Below are 25165 nucleotides of genomic sequence, written 5' to 3'. Positions count from 1 at the left end.
TTAATTGTTGTCTGCCCAGCTCCTACTTCCTGCTGGGCCACAGCACAAAGGCAGGAACAGGGGGGATTAGAAATGGCACATCAGCTCCCAGCTAGCTAGCTATAGTCTCTCTCCCTCTCTCCGAGCCCTCGCCTCTCTCTCTCCCTGTCAGTCCTTGCCTCTCTCTCTCATCCTTCCGAGCCCCTTTCTTTCTCTCTCTCTCTCTCTCTCTCTCTCTCTCTCTCTCTCTCTCTCTCTCTCTCTCTCTCTCTCTCTCTCTCTCTCTCTCTCTCTCTCTCTCTCAGAGTCCTTGACTCTCTCTCACTCTCCCTGTCAGAGCCCTCGCTTCTCGCTCTCTCTCTTTCTCTGACTGACTGGGTGAATGACTGTCTAGTGACTGTCTAGTTTTGGCATAGGGCCCCACTGTATTTCTCTGTGCTTCTCTGGTCCACCACTGTATGGCTTCCATCCATGTAACAGATAAAGCACTATGTGGTACAACTATTAAAAATAGGCTTCTGTTTCTAGCTACAGACAGTACTCTGAAGTCTTACTCTAAGGTACCACTTTAAGGTGATAGTAGGCATACTTCCACTTTCACCCAGTGTAGACCAACATCACACAGAAGGTCATGGGGATCAAACCCTTTTCTCAATGTTTGGAATACTTTACTCCAATAAGGGATGTTGTGTCCCATGAATGTTTAGATTATACAGACCTGTGCTGAGCAGTTTTAGGTTAGGTACTTTTGAGCCCTAATGTATGCTCTCCTTTGCTTTGTTTGTGTGTGTGTGTGTATGTGTGTATGTGTGTTGTTTTGGAGTGTAGGGGAAGGGATACCTTATTGACAGTTTGGTTATTGTGTCAAATGAGAATCGAGTGCAGAAAATACCATTCTTTCCAGTCTAAAGATCATATTGATTGGATACCCGGGCCCTTTCTCATTATCCCTTATCTTCCAAGCCCGCTGCCGCGACAGTTAAATGAGTCCTTTGCCTTTAAGGGGGAGGTGAGTGGCAGGGAGCGTGAATGTTGGACACAAAACACCAGAAAGTAATCGGGAGAAAGCGGGGTGAGGTTGTGTGAGCGTTGGGGAGAACTACCGCGAAGCTGATAGTAACTATAGGCGCTTATGTAACTCTGTCCTCTAATTCTCTGTAGACCGAAGAGAAGTCGACACAACGCACCCTCTTGTGCTTTGCATGCGGTGAGCGGTCAACCGCGAGGGCTCGGAAAAACAGCGGTGGAGACGGAAGTTTGGAAATCCCGGGCGCTTCAGGAGTGGTGAGTGAACAGAGCGCGGCACGGCAAAGCTCCCGACCCACATAGTATTTTTACAATCCACTTTACCCAGGATTGGTGTGATGACTCCCGACACACTGTACTACCTGTTATCGACAACACATACAGTATTACCTATTGTCCATACAATTACATAAAGCATAACTTTGTGTGCTTTGGGATGTTTCTCCTATGCGTTTCCCCCGAAACAGCATGCGCGCATCCTGTATCGCGACTCTTTCGAATACCAAAGGACAATTTGCAACTTTCATATGTGTACCATATTCGAACTCGAATAGTTAATATCATATGTATCAATTACTCAGATCGGTCCATCTCGCCTATTCTTCAGTTTGATTCTGTGTGAGTGTCAGTCTGGGACTGTTTTTATAGGCAGAACAGTGACGACGAACGCAATAAGCAAGAGAAGATGCCACTTCTGTTTGCAAATTCAAATGAAACTGTTTCATCTACTTTCCAGAGAATAGCTGCTAGTGTTTAAAACGCAGATGTTTTAAATATATCTGTGTTCTCTCATGGTATAATTATTATATAAATACTTTGCTGGGAGGTGTTGGGTGTTTGCATGGGCAGACAAGGCATCTGGCATAATGGCCAAATGGCAGATTGCTAGTCCATTTTGGGCTCATTGAGGGGAAAAAAAGTGGGCCGGTGTGTGGGCATCAAAGAAAGAAATTGGCTGGTGTGTTTGAAATGCCATGGCCGATGTTTGGTCCCAGTCTGCCCCTGGGTGTTTGGACGTGTAGATTAGGCTATATCTTTGTAGAGTTGGAGAATTGGTTGGAATAGATAAGGAAAGAGAACATGCTTCATAATTCAGTAACGTTGTACCTTTTGTAGAATCTATGTGCAGTCTACTCTTCTAGATCATATGGACATAGCTCTGGGTGGAGGTGACGGAGCGTTGTTAAGTCTTGATGGCTGGAATGAGTTGATTGACAGCACTAGACAGCAGAGAAGTCTTCATGGACAATGTGTGTGCATTGTGCAGGTTTTATAAGCAAAGCATGTCACTCTGTAGTGTACAGGGTCTGGGTAGGCATACCTACTGTGTGTTGAGCATGTCTGGGTACTGTGTGTGTGATGGGACTGTGTTTAGGTCTGTGTGTGTGATGGGACTGTGTTTAGGTCTGTGTGTGTGATGGGACTGTGTTTAGGTCTGTGTGTGTGTGATGGGACTGTGTTTAGGTCTGTGTGTGTGTGATGGGACTGTGTTTAGGTCTGTGTGTGTGTGATGGGACTGTGTTTAGGTCTGTGTGTGTGTGATGGGACTGTGTTTAGGTCTGTGTGTGTGTGTGTGTGATGGGACTGTGTTTAGGTCTGTGTGTGTGTGTGTGTGTGTGTGTGTGATGGGACTGTGTTTAGGTCTGTGTGTGTGTGTGTGTGTGTGATGGGACTGTGTTTAGGTCTGTGTGTGTGTGTGTGTGTGATGGGACTGTGTTTAGGTCTGTGTGTGTGTGATGGGACTGTGTTTAGGTCTGTGTGTGTGTGATGGGACTGTGTTTAGGTCTGTGTGTGTGTGATGGGACTGTGTTTAGGTCTGTGTGTGTGTGATGGGACTGTGTTTAGGTCTGTGTGTGTGTGTGTGTGATGGGACTGTGTTTAGGTCTGTGTGTGTGTGTGTGTGTGATGGGACTGTGTTTAGGTCTGTGTGTGTGTGTGATGGGACTGTGTTTAGGTCTGTGTGTGTGATGGGACTGTGTTTAGGTCTGTGTGTGTGTGTGTGTGTGTGTGTGTGTGTGTGTGTGTGTGTGTGTGTGTGTGTGTGTGTGGGTGTGTGTGGTGTGTGTGTGTGTGTGATGGGACTGTGTTTAGGTCTGTGTGTGTGTGTGTGATGGGACTGTGTTTAGGTCTGTGTGTGTGTGTGTGTGATGGGACTGTGTTTAGGTCTGTGTGTGTGTGTGTGTGATGGGACTGTGTTTAGGTCTGTGTGTGTGTGTGTGTGTGATGGGACTGTGTTTAGGTCTGTGTGTGTGTGATGGGACTGTGTTTAGGTCTGTGTGTGATGGGACTGTGTTTAGGTCTGGTGTGTGTGTGTGTGTGATGGGACTGTGTTTAGGTCTGTGTGTGTGTGGATGGGACTGTGTTTAGGTCTGTGTGTGTGTGTGATGGGACTGTGTTTAGGTCGTGTGTGTGTGTGTGTGTGATGGGACTGTGTTTAGGTCTGTGTGTGTGTGATGGGACTGTGTTTAGGTCTGTGTGTGATGGGACTGTGTTTAGGTCTGTGTGTGATGGGACTGTGTTTAGGTCTGTGTGTGATGGGACTGTGTTTAGGTCTGTGTGTGTGTGATGGGACTGTGTTTAGGTCTGTGTGTGTGTGTGATGGGACTGTGTTTAGGTCTGTGTGTGTGTGTGTGTGATGGGACTGTGTTTAGGTCTGTGTGTGTGTGATGGGACTGTGTTTAGGTCTGTGTGTGTGTGGTGTGATGGGACTGTGTTTAGGTCTGTGTGTGATGGGACTGTGTTTAGGTCTGTGTGTGTGTGTGATGGGACTGTGTTTAGGTCTGTGTGTGTGTGTATGTGTGTGTGATGGGACTGTGTTTAGGTCTGTGTGTGATGGGACTGTGTTTAGGTCTGTGTGTGTGTGTGTGATGGGACTGTGTTTAGGTCTGTGTGTGTGTATGTGTGTGTGATGGGACTGTGTTTAGGTCTGTGTGTGATGGGACTGTGTTTAGGTCTGTGTGTGTTTGTGATGGGACTGTGAAGTCTGAAGTTACATAATTGAAGATGATTTAAGGCTTTCATTTCCAGGCTATGGCCTCAGTGTGTATCTGAGAGAGCCAGAGTGTGTGTGTTCGCCTTTACAGTGACTGGCTGCACACAAAGCTGTCCGTCAGTGGGGAGTCCCTGACCTTTCTTTCTGTCCATATCTATTCCTCACTCGCTTTTCTTATTCTCTTTTCTTTGCCGTCCTCATTCCCACTCTGTTTTGTCTCGTTCTCTCTCTGACACACACAGCGAGAGAGAAAGACAGTCTTATTTGCTCTTGCCCAATGGCTAACCCTAATGCCTGTGAGTTCCAGTTGTCTTCAGCCTACAGAGCAGAGAGGGTCTGTGTTAAAGCTGGCAGAGAAGGGACTGACATGCAGTCTGTCAGCAGCAGAGAGCTGACTCCATGTTCACTCTGTACTGTCTCAGCTGTCTCTGTCTCCACTGTCAAACATTTCAGCGGGCCCACCTACTTCTGCAGAAACACACACACAATTCCGGTGTGGAAATGAACCAGAGTAACTGACGGGCTGTGTGTGCTGCTCGAACAAGGGGAGGGTTGACCTCTAGCATCCCCCCTTCTCTCTCTGAGGATGTGCCTCCAGGTGAAAGGGTTCACACAGGATGAGAGGTGACCTGGATGCACTTTCTCTCTCCAAGTCAATCTTCCAGTCACCTATCAAGTTTGACCTATCAGTCAAGTTCTATTGAAAGAGTCTTTACACCTTCTGGCTAAATAAAGCATTGTCCATGATTACCTGCCGAGTAGAGAAACTATGAATGACCTATTGTTGAAATGTATCCAGCTGCTCTATAGGCTGTCTAGCTAGCTCTCTGAGTGTTGCTCTATTGTGACACACAGTGCATATATGTTTCTGCTCCACTTCATTTCCATTGGCAAAGTTCAAGAACTCAGGGCAGTGTTTGTGTGGCCCATCTCCTATACACCCCAAAGCAGGTCCATAAGGGCAGCAGAGCAGACAAAGATTGTCCTCTTCTTCTGTGGCAGTCTGCATTGTTCTCTCTGTCCTATTGAACCAGGGGTCCACGGAGAGACACCACAGTGGAGACAGAAGTGTGTGTGCTCCCCCTGTGTGCTCTGGTGTGTGTGTGTGTTTTCAGATCAAACAAAAAGTGATAGATTGGTTGCTGTGATCCATAGAATGTATTTTGCAAATGTCCTTGGCTCATCAAGTCATTAAACAATAGGATGAATTTGTTGTTAAAAACTGAATACACATGGAACACACTTATTCAGTCCATGACAAGTTAAGTGGGAAGGGTGTCACAGGGATGTTGTGGGAAGGGTGTCACAGGGATGTTGTGGGAAGGGTGTCACAGGGATGTTGTGGGAAGGGTGTCACAGGGATGTTGTGGGAAGGGTGTCACAGGGATGTTGTGGGAAGGGTGTCACAGGGATGTTGTGGGAAGGGTGTCACAGGGATGTTGTGGGAAGGGTGTCACAGGGCACAGGGATGTTGTGGGAAGGGTGGCACAGGGCACAGTGATAAGGCTTGTGTCCATAATGAGGGGAGTGAAAGGCCTGTGGTGAAAGGGAAGTGCATGTTGTCTCCTGTTGGATCTGCGACTCAAACCCCGTGATTAATGAGCCAGGCAGATTTCTTTATGTGTGAGAGAGGACGAGAATGATAGAATATTGACAAAGAGGGCAGTAATCATTGACTACATTTGACTAAGTGTGTTAGTTCAGTGCAAACTAGGTTAGAGGCATTGCAATGAAAGAAAATGGTTTTACACACCAGTGTGTGTGTGTGTGTGTGTGAGAGTTCACATGGTTTTGGACTCTTTCCTTCTTGAGGCATGATATGATTTAGAGACCTTGAGGTAATATTTTCTAATATGCTTTGATTTCATTAGCTACCTGATCTTTGTACCTAACTGAAATGCACCACTTCAGTGCTAGCTATCTTAACACAGTGGTTCCTCTGAAAAATAACATTTGCTAGAAAAAAGGGTTTTGTGTCATGATGCTGGCTTTCAATGGCCTCATCACAGGAAACCCAGTTTAGTGTTTTGTTTCACTGATTGGTTGATGCAGACTTCATACTCTAGAGGAGAGTTAGGAGATCATTGACTTTTGATGAATCTCCAACCCCTCCCTCTAACACCTCATCTCATGCGTACACACACACACACACACACACACACACACACACACACACACACACACCCCCCCGTCTCCACCTGTTGTCTCGGTGGTGAGTGGTACCTTATTGGGGAAAACATAGATGAGGATGTCTCAGGCTCAGCATTGCTCTCAGAAGAGACAGTCAGTAAACTCGATCAAAATAGCTCAGTCAGTAGAGTCCAACAATAGAGAACACATCTTACCTGCTGCCCTGCATATCAGCCTCTCTTAGATATTTCAAGGTAAGACTCCTTTCCACCAACTGGTTCCACTTCAGTCATTAATATACAGTATTATAAAGCAAAATTACTGAAAATAAGTTTAATCCATGACTGTTTTCAATTTGCGACGTTATAAAGTTCGAAGGCAGTAACATCTTGTTTGTGGAACTGAACTGTTTTTGTTTGTTGGGTTAAAGTTGCACTTTGTCTGACTTTATTTTCCAGTCATCTCATTTGTTTGGTGTCTTTTTGTTCGATTTTTGTGCCAGGTATTAATACAGCATAATGTCACAAGTCTGTAACAGGACTCGTCAGCTATATTCAGCCGCTGGCCAAGTTCTTTCTTCAGGGGATGGTCCGGGGCCCGGAACATAATAATATTTGTGGACTGCAAATTGACAGCAAGAAGCCCAAACAGACACTGTATAATATTTGACTAAAACTATTTCAAACTCTGTTTACATTTGTATATGATCACATGTATCTCTATTATGTGTGGGAATACTTTGGAACAGATTCCCAAAATGTAAAATCACTTTGGGCAAAACATTGCTCAGAACTTGGCCTGTGGGTGAATACATTTTATCTTTAAACCCCCCCTCAGGTTTTGTCAGCATTTATATATATATTTTTTTCTTCTAAATATTCCCCCAGATGGCGAACCCTTGTCTTTAACATCTTACAGTCTATGATGTATTTTCTACAGGTGTCTGAATGTAGTGTTATTGAAGGATGCTTCACACATCTTTTCCTCTATCTCCTAACTCTGGTCATTTCTGGGATAATGTCAACCACACCTGGTGTTGTATTGTGCGTTTTTACCTTGGTGTGAACCGTGGGTGTACATTCAGGGGTCTGGAGTTGTTAAAGCCAGTGACGTGTTGTACTATAGGGAGCTATTCACTAACGGTAATAAATCAGTCTGAACAAGAAAGAACGGAAGCTGCTGTGAAGGCTGCTTTGACTTTCTCATGCCACAGCTAAACAGCTTTTAATCCCTCTCAGAATACGTGTGTGTGTGTGTGTGTGTGTGTGTGTGTGATCCTGTACCTGCTGCAGGTGTGTGTTAGTGCAGAGGGCACTAGGTGGGGCGCTGCTTCAAAAGCAAGCTGCTACAGGACCAAGGCGTGTTTCGCCATGCCTCTATCTAAATAGATTTCAGGAGGATCTTTTGTTGGTTAAAATGTTTTGTTTCGCCCATTTCATTGTTTGTGTAACGTGAGCGATGCAACATCACAGTGGAATTTTACTTACATTGCCGAATGAATTACCGGTATGACTGACTCTTGTCTCACAAGTCTATAAGGAAAAAAACAAATGATATGGAATGGCCAAACATACTATTTAACAGTTGAATAGTCAATTTATGTTTAGACAACCATAAGCAATATAATTTAGACAGTCTTCCTGTAAAATCCAGCCACATATAAGAAAATGTAATATTTCCCATCACCATAAGTTGTTAACTGGTGTGACTGTAGGTAACAATATTAGACTGCTCTCACCAATGCGTTTTCCAAGACACAGATGGGGAGACGCATTACGTTTCACACAATACAAATCCTTCCGTCTCTTTATGTTGTTCTGTGGTTAATGGAATGTCACTGTATAGTATTTGTATGGATGATTGTGATGCTAACTCTTGATTGTGATACTCCCTGTTCATAAGTAGAGCACTTTAACCATTCCTTGCCCTGGGACCCCCTCCCAGGCTAACTGGTGACCCCAGGGGCCACCATCATACGTCAGCAAAAAAATATTTTTCACGTCTTGTCTTATCATTAGGTGAATAATCATGACAAGGAGAAGTAATCAACATTTTTAAAATGACTAGATTTCATAGATTAGTTTAAATTATTTTGACCTTCCTGGAAGAATAATTTTCAACTCTAATATACCTTTCTAGCTAATAGGTTAACTCAACACATGTTTTGCTAACAGCAGCTGGTTAGTGGGCCATGTATTGAGTTAACCTAACAGCAGCTGGTTAGTGGGCCATGTGTTGGCAAAAATTAATGTCCAAGTCAAGAAAGCTTACCAGCAGCTAGCGGCACTTTCTGCACTGGTAGCCTGTTTGTGGATGCTATTTCAAAGCCTATGTCAGATACTCCAGTGAGTGTAATTGGCTCCAGTGAGTGTAATTTGATCAATATGAGGAGATGAGAGATAAAGTTGACATCATTATGAAGAAATTCTATTTTTATATAGGAATGTCATTCAAAATGTCTTTATTCTGTTGCTTATGATACTTAAAAAAAAAAAATATATATATATATATATATATAACAACCTTCCCAAGTTCTCTCACGTCACCCCGCTCCTCCGCTCTCTCCACTGGCTTCCAGTCGAAGCTCGCATCCGCTACAAGACCATGGTGATTGCCTACGAAGCTGTGAAGGGAACGGCACCTCCGTACCTTCAGGCTCTGATCAGGCCCTACACCCAAACAAGGGCACTGCGTTCATCCACCTCTGGCCTGCTGGCCCCCCTATCTCTGAGGAAGCACAGTTCCCGCTCAGCCCAGTCAAAACTGTTCACTGCTCTGGCACCCCAATGGTGGAACAAGCTCCCTCACGACGCCAGGACAGCGGAGTCAATCACCACCTTCCGGAGACACCTGAAACCCCACCTCTTTATGGAATACCTAGGATAGGATAAAGTAATCCTTCTAACCCCCCCCCCCCCCCCCCCTTAAAAGATTTAGATGCACTATTGTAAAGTGGTTGTTCCACTGGATATCATAAGGTGAATGCACCAATTTGTAAGTCGCTCTGGATAAGAGCGTCTGCTAAATGACTTAAATGTAAATGTAAAATGTAATAAAATTGTGGGTTTTGGGACCACCGGTTGAATACCCCTGCTATCAGAGTGCACTCTGGGCCTTCTTAGAAATTCGGAGCACCCAAGCTAACTGGCTAAAGTTGGCTAGCTTGCTACTTCCAGACACGAATGTGAGAACACCTCACTAAACATTTTACTCTCCCTAGCGGACCTGGTTAGTGTTTTCATGTTATCAAGACTGTAACTGTGTTACTGGCAACAATTTAATTCCGTTTTTTTTTTGTGCAGATGTTTACTGTTCATCTTTTATAACAACGGAGTTTAGGGCTTCTGTTAATTGCTCAATTATTCTGCGCTCTGGTACTCTCAACCCAGAGTGCTCTGAGATCAGAGTAGATAGCCAGGGTGAATTTACGAATATGGGACTGGCCGTGTTCAATGAAGTCTAAATGTATACATAAATAAAAATACATGAACTATTGACAGAATATGCAATATCTTAATATTTAGCAACTTTACAGTATTGTACTGTAGAAGTTATTTATGGAGTAGTTATAGTAATAGTTAAATGGCCTACTCCCAAAATATTCGGAATTTGCTTCTGATACACTTTTTTGTTATTATTAACCATGAACATTTGCATGGTTGCCGTCCTGGTGTGGCCCCTCAGATACAAATATATGTGTGTTGTGGCTGTCAGGTGTGTGAGGGGGGTGAATGTCACCTGTTGGTTGTCACAACCCAGTGTCCAGTGGATTTGTTTATCTCCCATCAGGAGAATTCACAAACACTCTATTGATCAGCACCCACCTAAACAGCACAGCATTATAACCCACTAGTTTCCTGCTCCATTTACATGTCTTTCCCCTGGGTGTTTGAAAAACATACACAACAGATTGCTTGTACCGTTAAGTTGAATTCCTCATCTCCGGACACACACCTCAGTGTGTGTGGCAATTTGCAAATGACCAGAGACAGTTTTATTTTTTTCCACAGCTGTCTGAAGAATGATTTGCATCTCTTTTGGAATCAGTGAAAACGAATAAAGAACTGTGTGTTTGTCTTTTTTTGTTATGTTTTTCGTTTGTTTATTAACTTAGACCTTCACTGACAATCTGAGCCATTGTCCAGCACTAAATGTGAACGTAACAGTGCTTAAATAAATAACCTTAACTGTGGGGAAAACAACCATATTACGGTCAATTCAGTAGGATTCATTCTCTCAAATCCTCTATTTAATTATTCAATTAAAGTAAGCACATTTTGGGTTAAGTGCCGTCATGTATTTTATTTTGAAATATTATGGTTGTTTTTGTAAGTGTTACACATTATTATATAGGTGTATTCCAGGGGCGGAATGGGACCAGAAATCATCCCTGGCATTTTTAATACACCGGACCAGTTTTTTTTTCTTTTTTTTTTTCTTCTTTGAGGCCCCCACACTGGCCCAGCAGATAATGCACCGTATCAGATATTTATGTAGTTGGTGCTGTATATTTAAGCATTAAGGCATGAGGGGGTGTGGTGTATATGGCCAATATTTCAGGGCTAAGGGCTGTTCTGAGGCCCGACGCAATGCCGTGTTGGCCATATACATCTAACCCCAGAGGAGCCTTACTGCTATTATTTTTTATTTGACCTTTTATTTAACCAGGCAAGTCAGTTAAGAACAAATTCTTATTTTCAATGACGGCCTAGGAACAGTGGTAAAAAAGGTAAAATAATAGCAGTAAGGCTCCTCTGGGGTTAGATGTATATGGCCAACACGGCATTGCGTCGGGCCTCAGAACAGCCCTTGGCCCTGAAATATTGGCCATATACACCACACCCCCTCATGCCTTAATGCTTAAATATTGCCTTGTTCAGGGGCAGAACGACAGATTTTTACCTTGTCAGCTCGTGGATTCGATCTTGCAACCTTTCGGTCCAAGTCCAACGCTCTAATCTCTAGGCTACCTGCTGCCCTTATTGCTATTATAAACTGGTTACCAGCGTAATTAGATTAGTAGAAATAAAATGTTGGTCATACCTGTGGTATATGGTCTGATACACCACGTTTTCATCCAATCAGCATTCAGGGCTCTAACCACCCAGTTTATAATAACTAACTTGAAAAAATGTTTGTTTACAATTGTACAAAAAGACTACCGGAAACGGCAGATTGCAAGATCGTAATTTTGATGACTCATGGTTAGCCTACTGTACATGGTAAGCTAGTGCACACCAAGTTGTACTTCACGTTTTTAGTATGGAAAACATCTGAGGATTTTTCTGCAATATTCAGAACATATTGACACAATTTCATTTTTTTTATTGAATAATAATGTAATTTCCTCAATTACATGTGGAAAAACATATTTGAGTGAACAGTATCAAGCCAACAGCTTCTCCCTGGTTTTAGCTTGTGGCTATCACTGTCTAGCTGGCTAGCTTTAGGATATTTTGTAGCCCATACCAGTGACAAACTTAGTTATGGTATCCATATGTCAGTACACAAACAAAATCTAGCTCACTTTATTTTGCCTGTTAGAAAGAAATAGCCACAAATTCATTCAGAAACGGAGGAAGATGATAGCTAGCTATAGAAAGCTAATGTTAGCAGATGCCTCTTCAACAAGAAGCAGCTGTGACAAAGTTGATCCTAAGATTATAAAAAAAAAGAATTCCCACTGAACAAAATCCACAATCCATCCCTCCAAAGAAAGCATGTCTTCTCCAAAAGAATCACCACAGACACCATCAACAGGTCATCGGCACACACTGAGAGCCCAAGTGCAGACAGCCAAAAACACAACTCGTGCGGCAAGCTACAGAAATAAACTTTGAGCAAAATCCACAATCCACACTTTTTTTTAAAGAGAACCTAGCTCCTTTTCGCCGAAGTGCCATCGGATCCCCGATCGAAAACAATGCAGACGCGTTGCATTTCGGTTTAGCCCGCCATCCCCAGACACATACAGTTTTGGCCCCAACCACAGGGCTCTATACAGAAACATTAACCTCCATCTCACCCAAAACTACTCTTTTCCCATAGTACAAGCCTATCTATTATTGTATGACAGCACCAGCAGTTAGCTACTAACAGCTGGCAGACAAGTTAATTTGGTTACTTTAGCGTTATTTAGACGTGAGCTAAATGCCGTAGCTCTATAGCTAGATAAAGTTAGCATAGAGGTAGTAGAGGGAGCTCTTTCACTTCCCCGGTGAAGCCCTGATAATGTTCTCTCTTTTGGTGCTGCTAGCTGTTTGATACTTTATATGCCATGTTGTTGGTAGATGCCCAACTCATTCTCACAAATGTATCCCACTATTTACTAAGTGTTTCATGTGTGTAGCCATAGAGGCATAACATACTTACATTTGCATAGTAAGTGTTGCTACACCCTACTTACCCACCCTTTTTTGTCATTTTTATATGAAGCACTTGATGTGAAGGGTGAGCATGGATTTTTATTTCCTCACTGTGTGATGCTGACCACAGGGCATTGTGGGATTGTTAGAGCTGATTTGGGGAGAACCTCAAACCCAACGTTTTTTAGAGAAATATTACAGTATTATAAAAATGTATTTAATTTGGGATTGTTTTCTTGGGGTTCTCTAAGTTACTATTATATGTTTTTCTGGCATTGAGGAATGGCTGCTTCATGCCCTTTAAGGCCTCTGTTACTAGCGAGATAATGATAATTTGCGCAAAAAATAACTATTTAGACAGGCCCACTGGGATAAAAATGGACCAAACCATCTGGCATTTGCCCGAAATGCCAGCTGGCCAGTCTGCCCCTGGTGTATTCAACTGGTAAAACAAAAACTTAAGTTAGGCGAACTCTAAATAAGGACGAGGGTTAAGATTCAAGTTAGTTATAGTTTCAATGAGGTTAGGGAGAGACATACAAGTTAACATTGGGTAAGCATACGCCGCCATTCATTGTTCTGTCAGTTAAATATACCTCTATATCAGGGGTAGGCAACCCTGGTCCTGGAGTGCCGCAGACACTTCATGTTTTTGATTTAATCAACCTAGAAGACCAGGTATGTTGAATTTTTTTGTTGTTGTCAATAACTGAACTGATAAATTAGCTCAGTTGGTCTGATGTGGTGCCTAGTTGGAGAATGTTGCAGTACCCGGTATTCCAGGAACAGCATTGCCTACCCCTGTTCTACATTAACAGACAAATGTCACACTGTAGAGGATCTCTTAGAGTGTAAATGTAGCTGGTAAGCTACAAGTGATTCATAACCCATCTTTATCCATCTTAGCTATCGCACCTCTATTTAAATATGGATTTGGACAGCATGTAAAATGCCAGGAAACACATCTGAAAAAGAATAATGTATTGTTACTGTAAATCTGTCCAAGACCATTTCACCAATTACAAACAGTCAAAGTTTGTTCAACTGATAAGCAGTGCAGAAGAGTATATTATAAATCCAGAAAACAGGCTATTTTAGGCTATAGATTAGACCCTAAATAAAAACACGATCATAAATCTTTATTTAACTAGGCAAGTCAGTTAAGAACAAATTCTTATTTACAATGACGGCCTAGGAACAGTGGGTTGACTGCCTTGTTCAGGGGCAGAACGACAGATTTTTATCTTGTCAGCTCGGGGATTCGATCTTGCAACCTTTCGGTTACTAGTCCAATGCTCTAACCACTAGGCTATCTGCCGCCCTCTTTATCAAAAGGAATTACCCTTCATTCCGTCTTGGACAAAGCAAAAAAGAACACGTATCTCATCATGTGTTGAAAACAGACTTTTAGCCCATAAGAGAGTTGATTCTTAAACCATCTTTATCTGTGCACACCCCTTTAAAGAATTGGATGATTGATTGGTTAATTGGGTTCCTTGCTGTCAATCCATAGCCTATGACGTTGTCTTGTTACTTAAGTTGCTCTCTGACTGCAGAGGCTTTGATGTTTGTTTAATTTCATTTATGTCGGTATCTTTCTGACATGTATACGCGTATGGAGAATGGCTTCGGCTCAGCCAAGTTTATCCAGTCCAAGGAGAAGAACCAGTTGTTTTTTTTTATCTCGCTCTTTCTCTCTTTATAGTAGATTTCGCAATACTAAATGTGATATGGGGGGTTTTAGATATGATAATCTGATGCGTATGCACACACACTCTCTGATCGGTGAGGTTAGATGCATGTTGGTGTGTAAAGCAGTGTGGCCCGGTAAGCCCAAGCCATTTTAGACATGATCTGTGTATAAAGGAGCTAGTTAAGAACTCTGGGCCAAGCTGGATCCTAAAACGGCTAACACCTCGTATAATCTCTCTCTCTCCCTTGCTCGCTCGCTCGCTCACTCACTCACACACTCACACTCTCTCTCACTCGCACACACACCTCCCGCAGTTCTCAATACTGAGACCAGCTCAGCTAGCCTTCTTTAGAATCACCTGTTGTGCAACTTACTGCACAAAGACATCTCCATGGCAACGCCTTAGAGCCATGGCCTGTCAGTCTATAAGGCCCTCAGCAAACAGGGATCTATACGGACACACACACACACACACACACACACACACCCCCCTCCTCTCTCTCAGCCACATATGCTCTGTGCACACATGGGTGCCCTAAAGTAGTCGTCCTGAATGGGGCTAGGATATAAAGTGTGTCGGGGCTGAAGGAAACAGCCCATTGTGTGTGCCTGCCCCTTTTGAGGGAGGAGGGGGCGAGAGGGGGCTTTCTGCAAAAGGGGCCCTTCATACACATCCTTTCTTCCCCTTCTCTTGTTCTTTCTCTTTATTGGGAAGTATGTTTTGTCCTCCTCCCTCCTCCTCTCTTTTCTGATAAATACCACAGTACCCTTCCGCTATCCACCACAATACATTGCCTGTTCCTAAGTCGGGGAGAGATGACAGAGCGAGAGAGGGATGAAAAGGCTGCTTTTTAACCTGCGTTTCTGAAAAGCAGAAGAAAGGAGCCGCTGCACCAGAGCCAGAGTTCCTTTCTCTTCTTTTCTCTTTTCTCTCCTTTCTCTCTTTTTGTGAAAAGTGCAGTTGTGTCATCAGCCTATTTATGTCTTATTTAGAAAGCCTCCTCAGAGAGGGAGGACGCGGGGAACGCAGAGAGGGAGGACGCGGGGAACGCAGAGAGGGAGGACGCGGGGAACGCAGAGAGGGAGGACGCGGGGAACGCAGAGAGGGAGGACGCGGGGAACGCAGGGAGGGAGGACGCGGGGAACGCAGGGAGGGAGGACGCGGGGAACGCAGGGAGGGAGGACGCGGGGAACGCAGGGAGGGAGGACGCGGGGACGCGGGGGAGGACGCGGGGAGGGAGGGAGGAAGGAAGGACACGGAACGCAGAGAGGGAGGACACGGGGACAGAGAGAGAGAGAGACGAGACCCTTAAACTGTATTGGTTTAGATAAATAACAAAGTAAACATGTGACAGTGGTAACAGAATGTGTTAACTTTTCAACATCTAAAACTTAAATGTAATATACTAAGTTATTTGAATTAGTCGTGTGTGTGTGGTGAGACAGAGGAGGATTCCTTGGGGCTGTCCCTATGCTCCACACGGAAAAAGCTGAGGAAAAAGAGTGTTTGTTTATTATCAGTGTATCCTGGAGCTCTCAACGCTGGTCTTTGTGTGGTGAGATCTGGTTATCAACCACAGAGAAACACGAAACTGATTCAACCTCGACTACCTCTCCTCTGCCCTTATCATGCTTTTACAACTCTCATCACACTGTGTGTGTGTGTGTGTGTGTGTGTGTGTGTGTGTGTTTTCTGTGGCCAGAGTGTAGCCCCCTGGGATTGGCACTCTTGACATCAAAAGGCCAAAAGAACAGAAAAACAGAGAGGGAGAGGAGAGCAAGGGAAGGGAAGCTTTTGTGTGTGTGGCCCTGAGAGCTCAGTTCCTAATGAGACACAGTCAGCAACACAACACAATAAACCTGCTTCAGGCCCTACTCATTCAAAGAAGGGGAGGGAGAGAGAATACTAAGAGAAACATCCATAACACCTGTATCGCATTTAGTTTCTGTCGTCTTGCCTCTAAAATCTCATGTCAAAAATAGACACTCACACAGCAGCCGCTGCATGTCGGGCTCATCATGTCAGAGAAATGTGTGTGTTGACGTTGTTCTCTCACTACAAGGCTTCGTATACTCAGCATCTGACACATGGTTTGGGCGTGAGGCTGTCTGGGATTCAGGGGTGACTGAGAGAGGGACATGGTCCTGGGCGTGAGGCTGTCTGGGATTCAGGGGGGACTGAGAGAGGGACATGGTCCTGGGAACCACATGGTCTGGGCGTGAGGCTGTCTGGGATTCAGGGGGGACTGCGAGAGGGACATGGTCTGGGCGTGAGGCTGTCTGGGATTCAGGGGGGACTGAGAGAGGGACATGGTCCTGGGCGTGAGGCTGTCTGGGATTCAGGGGGGACTGAGAGAGGGACATGGTCCTGGGAACCCACTGGATCCAGGTTTTCATCTCAACTCAGTTAATTAGCCCACGTTAAACTATTATCAATATTATTGGTAAATATTCTTCGATGGCATTTGTCTGTGTATATTTTGGGGAGAAAATCTCTAAAATGAGGGATTCAGAGTTAATTGGTGGCCTTTAAAACAAGGCAGATCCTAATTGGTGGCGGTCTTCAGTGAGATCCAGCATCTACAGAGGGAACCCAGGACCAGGGTTGAATCCATAGCTGCATTGTGTGGGCTGAAGAGAAGCAGAGGGAATATTTTGTGTCACCAATGAAATCAGAGTGAAGGTCTGTCCGCCTGCTGTTTGCTGCTGCCGAGCGTGATCTTTATATAACTATATTAAACATATCGTCTTACTAATCTCTATGACTCGACAGTCACATAATCACACAAAACTCACACTGATCACTAGATCAATTAAAATCATGCTTGGGAGCAGGAAACACATATGCCTTTATTTTCTTTGACATGTTTCTAGTCCAGCTCCTGTGCTATATTTGAATGTGTGATATTCCTTTCTTTCCTTCTTCTGTGGTGTCCCCGTTTCAGGCAGGTGGCCAAGAAACACACTTAATGCATAAAGGTGACATTGTTCGGTGTTAGGTGCTCCTGGACATCCCAGCGCGGTATCACACACCTGGATCACACCTGTGGGTCCAAGTATTTGATTATCACATATTAATGTTCTAGATATGCTCACCGGGTGCAAAACATATTATGCAAATTAGTGGATTGTTTGGCTCAAAGATGCCAAAAAGAGGCTCTTTGTCACAATAACGGGAGGTTTACATGAACACACAGAGAGGGAGGCGGGACAGAGGGAGATAGTTAGAGGGATATAGAGAGACTGGGAGGGAGCTAGAGAGAGAGTTGAAAGGAACATAGAAAAAGAGATGTCACAGAGTTGAGACTGCAGAGTGGCTTTGGGCTGTACTGTCCTGAGAGAGGGAGAGAGAGAGAGCGTGTTAGAAGGCTGTCCTGTGTGTGACTGAAGAGAACATGACGTGTTTCAGCATCACCAGTGCTCTACTGTGGAGGGGTCCTCTAGGTCTGGGGACCTCCACACTCACCACACCTAAGAGGTACCTCTCCCTTACTGTACTTTCTCCTTCTCTCCCCCTTCCTCTCGGTTTCTCTCTCTGATGGGGTCCTGAATGAGGAGTGACAGTGCTTCTTTTTCCATAGTTGTCATTAACTCTGAAAGGGGGGGAAGGATAAGGTTTTGAAGTGTTTGTCCTATACCTAGGATATATAAGAAAGCTCAGGAGATATATATATTTTTTACATATTTAAACCCATCTTTTTTGGGGGCACACAACTACCTCCATACTTCCATGTGTTTTGTACTGGTTACATTCAGAGGAGTTCCATGACACTGGTGGGGGTCGTAGAGCGAAACGGAGAACACCATCGTGTTCGTGCGAGTCTCCCCTTCTCACAAAAACAGTTTGGCCTACAAACTATTATGGGAAGACCGATTTTCGGGACGTCTCATGGTCTGACAAACACTGCTGTAGCTCGGACTCCTTCCCACAGATGTGGAAGGCCGACATAGGCAGATTCGGTGGATTGAGACGCAGCCCACGCAAAACAACTGATATCTCTAGCTTAAACTGATGGATTTTGATGGGGATGTTTTTATTATGTTACTTAGATTGATGCAAAGGTGTGTCAATAGACTCTTAAGGATTAAAGACTTGCTTGTGATATCACAAGTTAATGATTTGTTGTACTGCATAATTTAGCTGGTATAGAAATGTAGACATTTCATGGTAAACATTTTAAATTCAAGTAACTGTCCAGTGTTTCCAGATTTCTATGAAATATGACATATAGTGTATTACAATATGAGTTAAATGGTTTCCTTCCAAAAATATTGTAATTAAGTATGTTAACCTCTCTAGGCTAGGCGGGACGAATTCGTCCCACCTACGTAACAGCCACTGCTATCCTGTGGCGCGATTTTCAAAACCTTAAAAATCCTATTACTTCAATTTCTCAAACATATGACTATTTTACAGCCATTTAAAGACAAGACTCTCGTTAATCTAACCACACTGTCCGATTTCAAAAAGGCTTTACAACGAAAGCAAAACATTAGATTATGTCAGCAGAGTACCAAGCCAGAAATAATCAGACACCCATTTTTCAAGCCAGCATATAATGTCACCAAAACCCAGAAGACAGCTAAATGCAGCACTAACCTTTGATGATCTTCATCAGATGACAACCCTAGGACATTATGTTATACAATACATGCATGTTTTGTTCAATCAAGTTCATATTTATATCAAAAACCAGCTTTTTACATTAGCATGTGACGTTCAGAACTAGCATACCCCCCGCAAACTTCCGGGGAATTCGCTAACATTTTACTAAATTACTCACGATAAACGTTCACAAAAAGCATAACAATTATTTTAAGAATTATAGATACAGACCTCCTCTATGCACTCGATATGTCCGATTTTAAAATAGCTTTTTGGTGAAAGCACATTTTGCAATATTCTAAGTACATAGCCCAGGCATCACGGGCTCGCTATTTAGACACCCGGCAAGTTTAGCACTCACCATAATCATATTTACTATTATAAAAGTTTGATTACCTTTTGTTGTCTTCGTCAGAATACACACCCAGGACTGCTACTTCAATAACAAATGTTGGTTTGGTCCAAAATAATCCATCGTTATATCCGAATAGCGGCGTTTTGTTCGTGCGTTCCAGACACTATCCGAAATAGTAAAGAAGTGTCGCGCGCATGGCGCAATTCGTGACAATAAAATTCTAAGTATTCCATTACCGTACTTCGAAGCATGTCAACCGCTGTTTAAAATCAATTTTTACTACATTTTTCTCGTAGAAAAGCGATAATATTCCGACAGGGAATCTCCTTTTCGGCAAACAGAGGAAAAAATTCCAAAGGCGGGGGCGGTCGGGGTCACGCGCATAAGCCAGTGTCCCTTGATCGGCCACTTGAGAAAGGCGATAATGTGTTTCAGCCTGGGGCTGGAATGACGACATTCTGTTTTTTCCCGGGCTCTGAGCGCCTATGGACGACGTGGGAAGTGTCACGTTAGAGCAGAGATCCTTAGTAAATGATAGAGATGGAAAACAAGTTCAAGAAATGGTCAGACAGGCCACTTCCTGTAAAGGAATCTCTCAGGTTTTGACCTGCCATTTGAGTTCTGTTATACTCACAGACACCATTCAAACAGTTTTAGAAAATTTAGGGTGTTTTCTATCCATATGTAATAAGTATATGCATATTCTAGTTACTGGGTAGGAGTGGTAACCAGATTAAATCGGGTCTGTTTTTTATCCAGCCGTGTCAATACTGCCCCCTAGCCCTAACAGGTTAAACAGGTTGTCTGTGTTGGAAGGGTGTGGGTGTACTGTATACTGGTCATTCAAAATATTCATGCAAGTAGACGGCTGATTGGCCAGCTCATCATCCTCAGGAAATGGCAAGCATTTTTTTAAACCGTGTGTTTGAGTTACAAGTTTGAGGTGGGGCTTTTCGAGGGTTTTTTTCTCCAATTTACGCTTTAGCCACGAGTATAGGATTCAACTAAATGATTTGGGTATGAGTTAACAGACTATGAACTTTTAAAGTCAGAATTTTACTGGACAGTTACTTAAACAATTACCTTCCTCTTTGGTTTGTTTGGGATTCAGTCAAACCACCACCACAACGTAGAATGTAGTTATTACCATATTAACAGTAATACCAGCTGAGATAGGACTTTTTAATAAAGTGTAATTAATAAACATTAGGCAGAGGGAATGGCTGCAGTGGGGTTCTACAGGGCATCTAACTTCCTTCCCCCAGGGAGGACCATGGTACTAGGGAGGACCCAGGGAGGACCATGGTACTAGAGTCCCACTAAGCGTCTGGACCTGTACTATAGTGCACCTGTTACTTTACAAGGGTTCTGTCCCAGCCACTGATCAGGCTTTAATGTTGCCATCGCCAGCCTCACCTGCTACTATACCAGCCCTCAGGGTTTAAGGGAATCAACCACTCTCGGCTGGTGAACAACTGCATGTCAACATGTTAACTTTGCCAGAGTATTTAAACATTCCTAAAGCAGGATTGATTGAATCCAGCCATAGGTTTATAATGGAACCGTAACACAACATTAAACAAACGTTTTGAAAAACGTATGTCAGTTCTGTCTGTGTTTCTCTCTCTCTCTCTCTCTCTCTGCCTCAAGGAGTCCATGCAGAGCTTCTGTCTTTAATTTGTCAGTCTGAGTTCACGATGGCAGAGCTTTTATTTGTTTAATAAGATAATTCAGCCACTTGATCAGCCGCCGTGTGCTGGAATGGAACGGACTCCTGGCTCAACTCCGTCTCTCTACCTCTGCTAGTCCCCTTCAGGCCAGGTTTGAAAAACAACAAAGGCTGCTGGGTAAACTGCTCCTATCAGGGAGGGAGGGATGTGCATTTATTTTCCCTTTTGTACTTTCACTATGTGCATCATTACAACACTGAATATATACATAATATGACATTTCAAATGTCTATTCTTTTGGAACTTCTGTGAGTGTAATGTTAATTTTTGTTCACTTTTGTTTATTATCTACTTCACTTGCTTTGGCAATGTTAACATATGTTTCCATTGCCAATAAAGCCCTTGAATTGAATTGAGAGAAAGAGAGAGAACAACAGATGACATTGGCATTGCAGACGCCCCGGGGTAAGATGTTGGGTTTGCATGTTACAACATGTTGGGTAACTGAAGCTTTTGTCTGCTGTTTAGTGTGTCGTGGGAAGTGTATGATTTCAGAGGTGTCGGAGCTTAAAGACTCAGTGCTAATCTTATCTCGGCTGTTATCCTGCCTTCCTCCTTTCTTAGATGTAATCACTGATTGACTGGATTGGTGAAGGCAATGTATTGGAACTTGCTTTCACCTGTCACCGAGTTTCCATTCCATTTGAACTAGACTGTAACAGTCTTAGAAATGTATTTTGCTGATGCACTGCAAACTGTTTATGTGCAATACAGTTTTCCAGTCCCACTTCAGTGAAATAGTTTTTAAATGCATGGTGTCATGACAGTCCCAAGCAGTTATATTCACCAGGAGTCTTACATATAGGACTGTGGTGAGGCTTATAATCTCAGCAACAACAAAAAAATGGCACTTTTCAGGACCCTGTCTTTCAAAGATAATTTGTAAAATCCAAATAACTTCACAGATCTTCATTGTAAAGGGTTTAAACATTGTTTCCCATGCTTGCTCCATGAACCATAAACAATTAATGAACATGCACCTGTGGAACGGTCGTTAAGACACTAACAGCTTACAGACGGTAGGCAATTAAGGTCACACAAACTTAGGACACTAAAGAGGCCTTTCTACTGACTTTGAAAAACATCAAAAGAAAGATGCCCAGGGTCCCTGCTCATCTGCGTGAACGTGCCATAGGCATGCTGCAAGGAGGCATGAGGACTGCAGATGTGGCCAGGGCAATAAATTGCAATGTCTGTACTGTGAGATGCCTAAGACAGCACTACAGGGAGACAGGCTGGACAGCTGACCGTCCTCGCAGTGGCAGACCACGTGTAACAACACCTGCACAGGATCGGTACATCCGAACATCACATCTGCGGGACAGGTACAGGATGGCAACAACAACTGCCCGAGTTACACCAGGAACGCACAATCCCTCCATCAGTGCTCAGATTGTGAGCAATAGGCTGAGAGAGGCTGGACTGAGGGCTTGTAGGCCTGTTGTAAGGCAGGTCCTCACCTGACATCACCGGCAACAACGTCGCCTATGGGCACAAACCCACCGTCGCTGGACCAGACAGGACTGGCAAAAAGTGCTCTTTGACGAGTCGTGGTTTTGTCTCTCCAGGGGTGATGGTCAGATTCGCGTTTATTGTCGAAGGAATGAGCGTTACACCGAGGCCTGTACTCTGAAGAGGGATCGATTTGGAGGTGGAGGGTCCGTCATGGTCTGGGGCGGTGTGTCACAGCATCATCGGACTGAGCTTGTTGTCATTGCAGGCAATCTCAATGCTGTGCGTTACAGGGAAGACATCCTCCTCCCTCATGTGGTACCCTTCCTGCAGGCTCATCCTGACATGACCCTCCAGCATGACAATGCCACCAGCCATACTGCTCGTTCTGTGCGGGATTTTCTGCAAGACAGGAATGTCAGTGTTCTACCGTGGCCAGCGAAGAGCCTGGATCTCAATCCCATTGAGCACGTCTGGGACCTGTTGGATCGGAGGGTGAGGGCTAGGGCCATTCCTCACAGAATGGTCTGGGAACTTGCAGGTGCCTTGGTGGAAGAGTGGGGTAACATCTCACAGCAAGAACTGGCAAATCTGGTGCAGTCCATGAGGAGGAGATGCACTGCAGTACTTAATGCAGCTGGTGGCCACACCAGATACTGACTGACTGACTTTTGATTTTGAACCCCTCTTTGTTCAGGGACACATTATTCCATTTCTGTTAGTCACATGTCTGTGGAACTTGTTCAGTTTGTCTCAGTTGTTGAATCTTGTTATGTTCATACAAATATTTACACATGTTAAGTTTGATGAAAATAAATGCAGTTGACGGTGAGGGAACGTTTCTTTCTGCTGAGTTTACATCTACATTACATGACCAAAAGTATGTGGAACCTGCTCGTTAGACATCTCATTCCAAAATCATGGGCATTAATATGGAGTTGGTCCCCCTTTGCTGATATAACAGCCTCCACTCTTCTGGGAAGGCTTTCCACTAGATGTTGGAACATTGCTGCAGGGACTTGCTTCCATTTAGCCACGAGCATTAGTGAGGTCGGACACTGATGTTGGGTGATTAGACCTGGCTCGCAGTCGGCGTTCCAATTCATCCCAAAGGTGTTCGATGGGGTTGAGGTCAGGGCTCTGTGCAGGCCAGTCAAGTTCTTCCTCACCGATCTCAACAAACCATTTCTGTATGGACCTCGCTTTGTGCATGGGGGCAATATCATGCTGCAACAGGAAAGGGCCTTCCCCAAACTGTTTCCACAATGTTGGAAGCACAGACTCGTCTAGAATGTCATTGTATGCTGCAGCATTAAGATTTCCCTTCACTGGAACTAACCATGAAAAACAGCCCCAGACAATTATTCCTCCTCCACCAAACTTTACAGTTGGCACTATGCATTTGGACAGGTAGCCTTTTCCTGGCATCCGCCAAACCCATATTCGTCCGTCGGACTGCCAGATGGTGAAGCCTGATTCATCAAGCCAGAGAACGCTTTTCCACTGCTTCAGACTCCAATGGTAACGAGCTTTACACTACTCCAGCCGACACTAGGTATTGCGCATGGAGATCTTAGGCTTGTGTGCGGCTGCTCGGCCATGGGAAGCCATTTCATGAAGCTCCCGACAAACAGTTTTTGTGCTGACATTGCTTCCAGAGGCAGTTTGGAACTCGGTAGTGAGTGTTGCAACTGAAGAAAGACGCACTTCAGCACTCAGTGGTCCCGTTCTGTGAGCTTGTGTGGCCTACCACTTCGCAGCTGAGCCGTTGTTGCTCCTAGACATTTCCACTTTACAATAACACCACGTACAGTTGACCGGGGCAGCTCTACCAGGGCAGAAATGTGACGAACTGAATTGTTGGTAAGGTGGCATCCTTACGGTACCACGTTGCAAGTCACTGAGCTCTTCGGTATGGCAGTAGAATGGCCTATGTTTGTCTATGGAGATTTCATGGCTGTGTGCTCGATTTTTATACACCTGTCAGCAATGGGTGTGGCTGAAATAGCCGAATCCATTAATTTGAAGTGGTGTCCACATACTTTTGTATATACAGTGTATCTCTGGTCAGGTCTATGGTACGGCAGGCACTCCTAAAGGTATGCTGTGTTTATGACGGGCTGTGGTCAGCTCAACTGCTGTGTCCTATAATAATAATTTGAATGTGTGTTACAGTTTTGATCTGCATGGTCTCATAAAGAGAAGCATGTTAAACCAGCCCAGAGCCCTAGGTAGTCTATTAGGCCACAATCAGACACTACTCTGTAATCCTATTGCATACTCAGCCTATTGCATACTCAGCCTATTGCATATTTACTAGCTTCAAGATGTCCAAGCAAGCTAAGGTAACTGAACTAAATGACTATTACCCTGTGGCACACCTCTGTCATCATGAAGTGCTTTGAGAGGCTGGTCAAGGACCATATCACCTCCACCTTGCCCGGCACCCTAGGCCAACTACAATTTGCAATCGCTGTTGCACTGCACATCGTCCTATCCCACCAGGACAACAGGAATACCTATGTGAGAATGCTGTTCGTCGACTACAGCTCTGCTTTCAGCACCATAGTGCCCAGCAAGCTTGTCACTAAGCTCAGGGCCCTGGGTCTGAACCGCACCCTGTTCAACTGGGTCTTTGGCTTCCTCACGGGCTGACCCCATGTGGGTGTATGGGTAGGAAACCACACCTCTGCCACGCTGATCCTCAACATGTGAGGCCCCCCAGGGATGTGTGCTCAGCCCCCTCCAGTACTCTCTGTTTGCATTTCCTGTACTCCCATGACTGCATGGCTACGCACAACTCCAACTCAATCATCAAGTTTGCTGACGACTGCTTA

At 44.2% G+C, this 25165-nt stretch overlaps 1 protein-coding gene across 5 annotated transcripts in view; it reads left to right on the top strand.

Moving 5' to 3' along the window:
• Window positions 1-985: 985 nt before the first annotated feature.
• LOC106565622 (transcription factor SOX-13) overlaps window positions 986-25165 on the top strand; it is a 48248-nt gene continuing 24068 nt past the window's right edge. Inside the window, exons 1-2 of one of the 5 annotated variants that reach the window (XM_082959279.1) lie at window positions 986-1051; window positions 1141-1263. Coding sequence is in view for 2 of the 5 variants with exons in the window: in XM_082959277.1 (XP_082815403.1) it covers window positions 17581-17663 (83 nt within the window). In the remaining 3 variants the exon portion in view is untranslated. Of the gene's footprint in view, window positions 1264-6232; window positions 6382-17417; window positions 17664-25165 lie in introns of those variants that run through there. The other 4 variants (XM_082959278.1, XM_082959280.1, XM_082959277.1 and 1 more) reach the window with 4 other exon arrangements.

This window comes from Salmo salar, chromosome 12, assembly GCF_965601325.2.
Source record: "Salmo salar chromosome 12, fSalSal1, whole genome shotgun sequence".
Classification (NCBI taxonomy): domain Eukaryota; kingdom Metazoa; phylum Chordata; class Actinopteri; order Salmoniformes; family Salmonidae; genus Salmo; species Salmo salar.
Note: the sequence above shows the minus strand (reverse complement) of the source record. Positions and strands in the feature narration are given on the sequence as shown.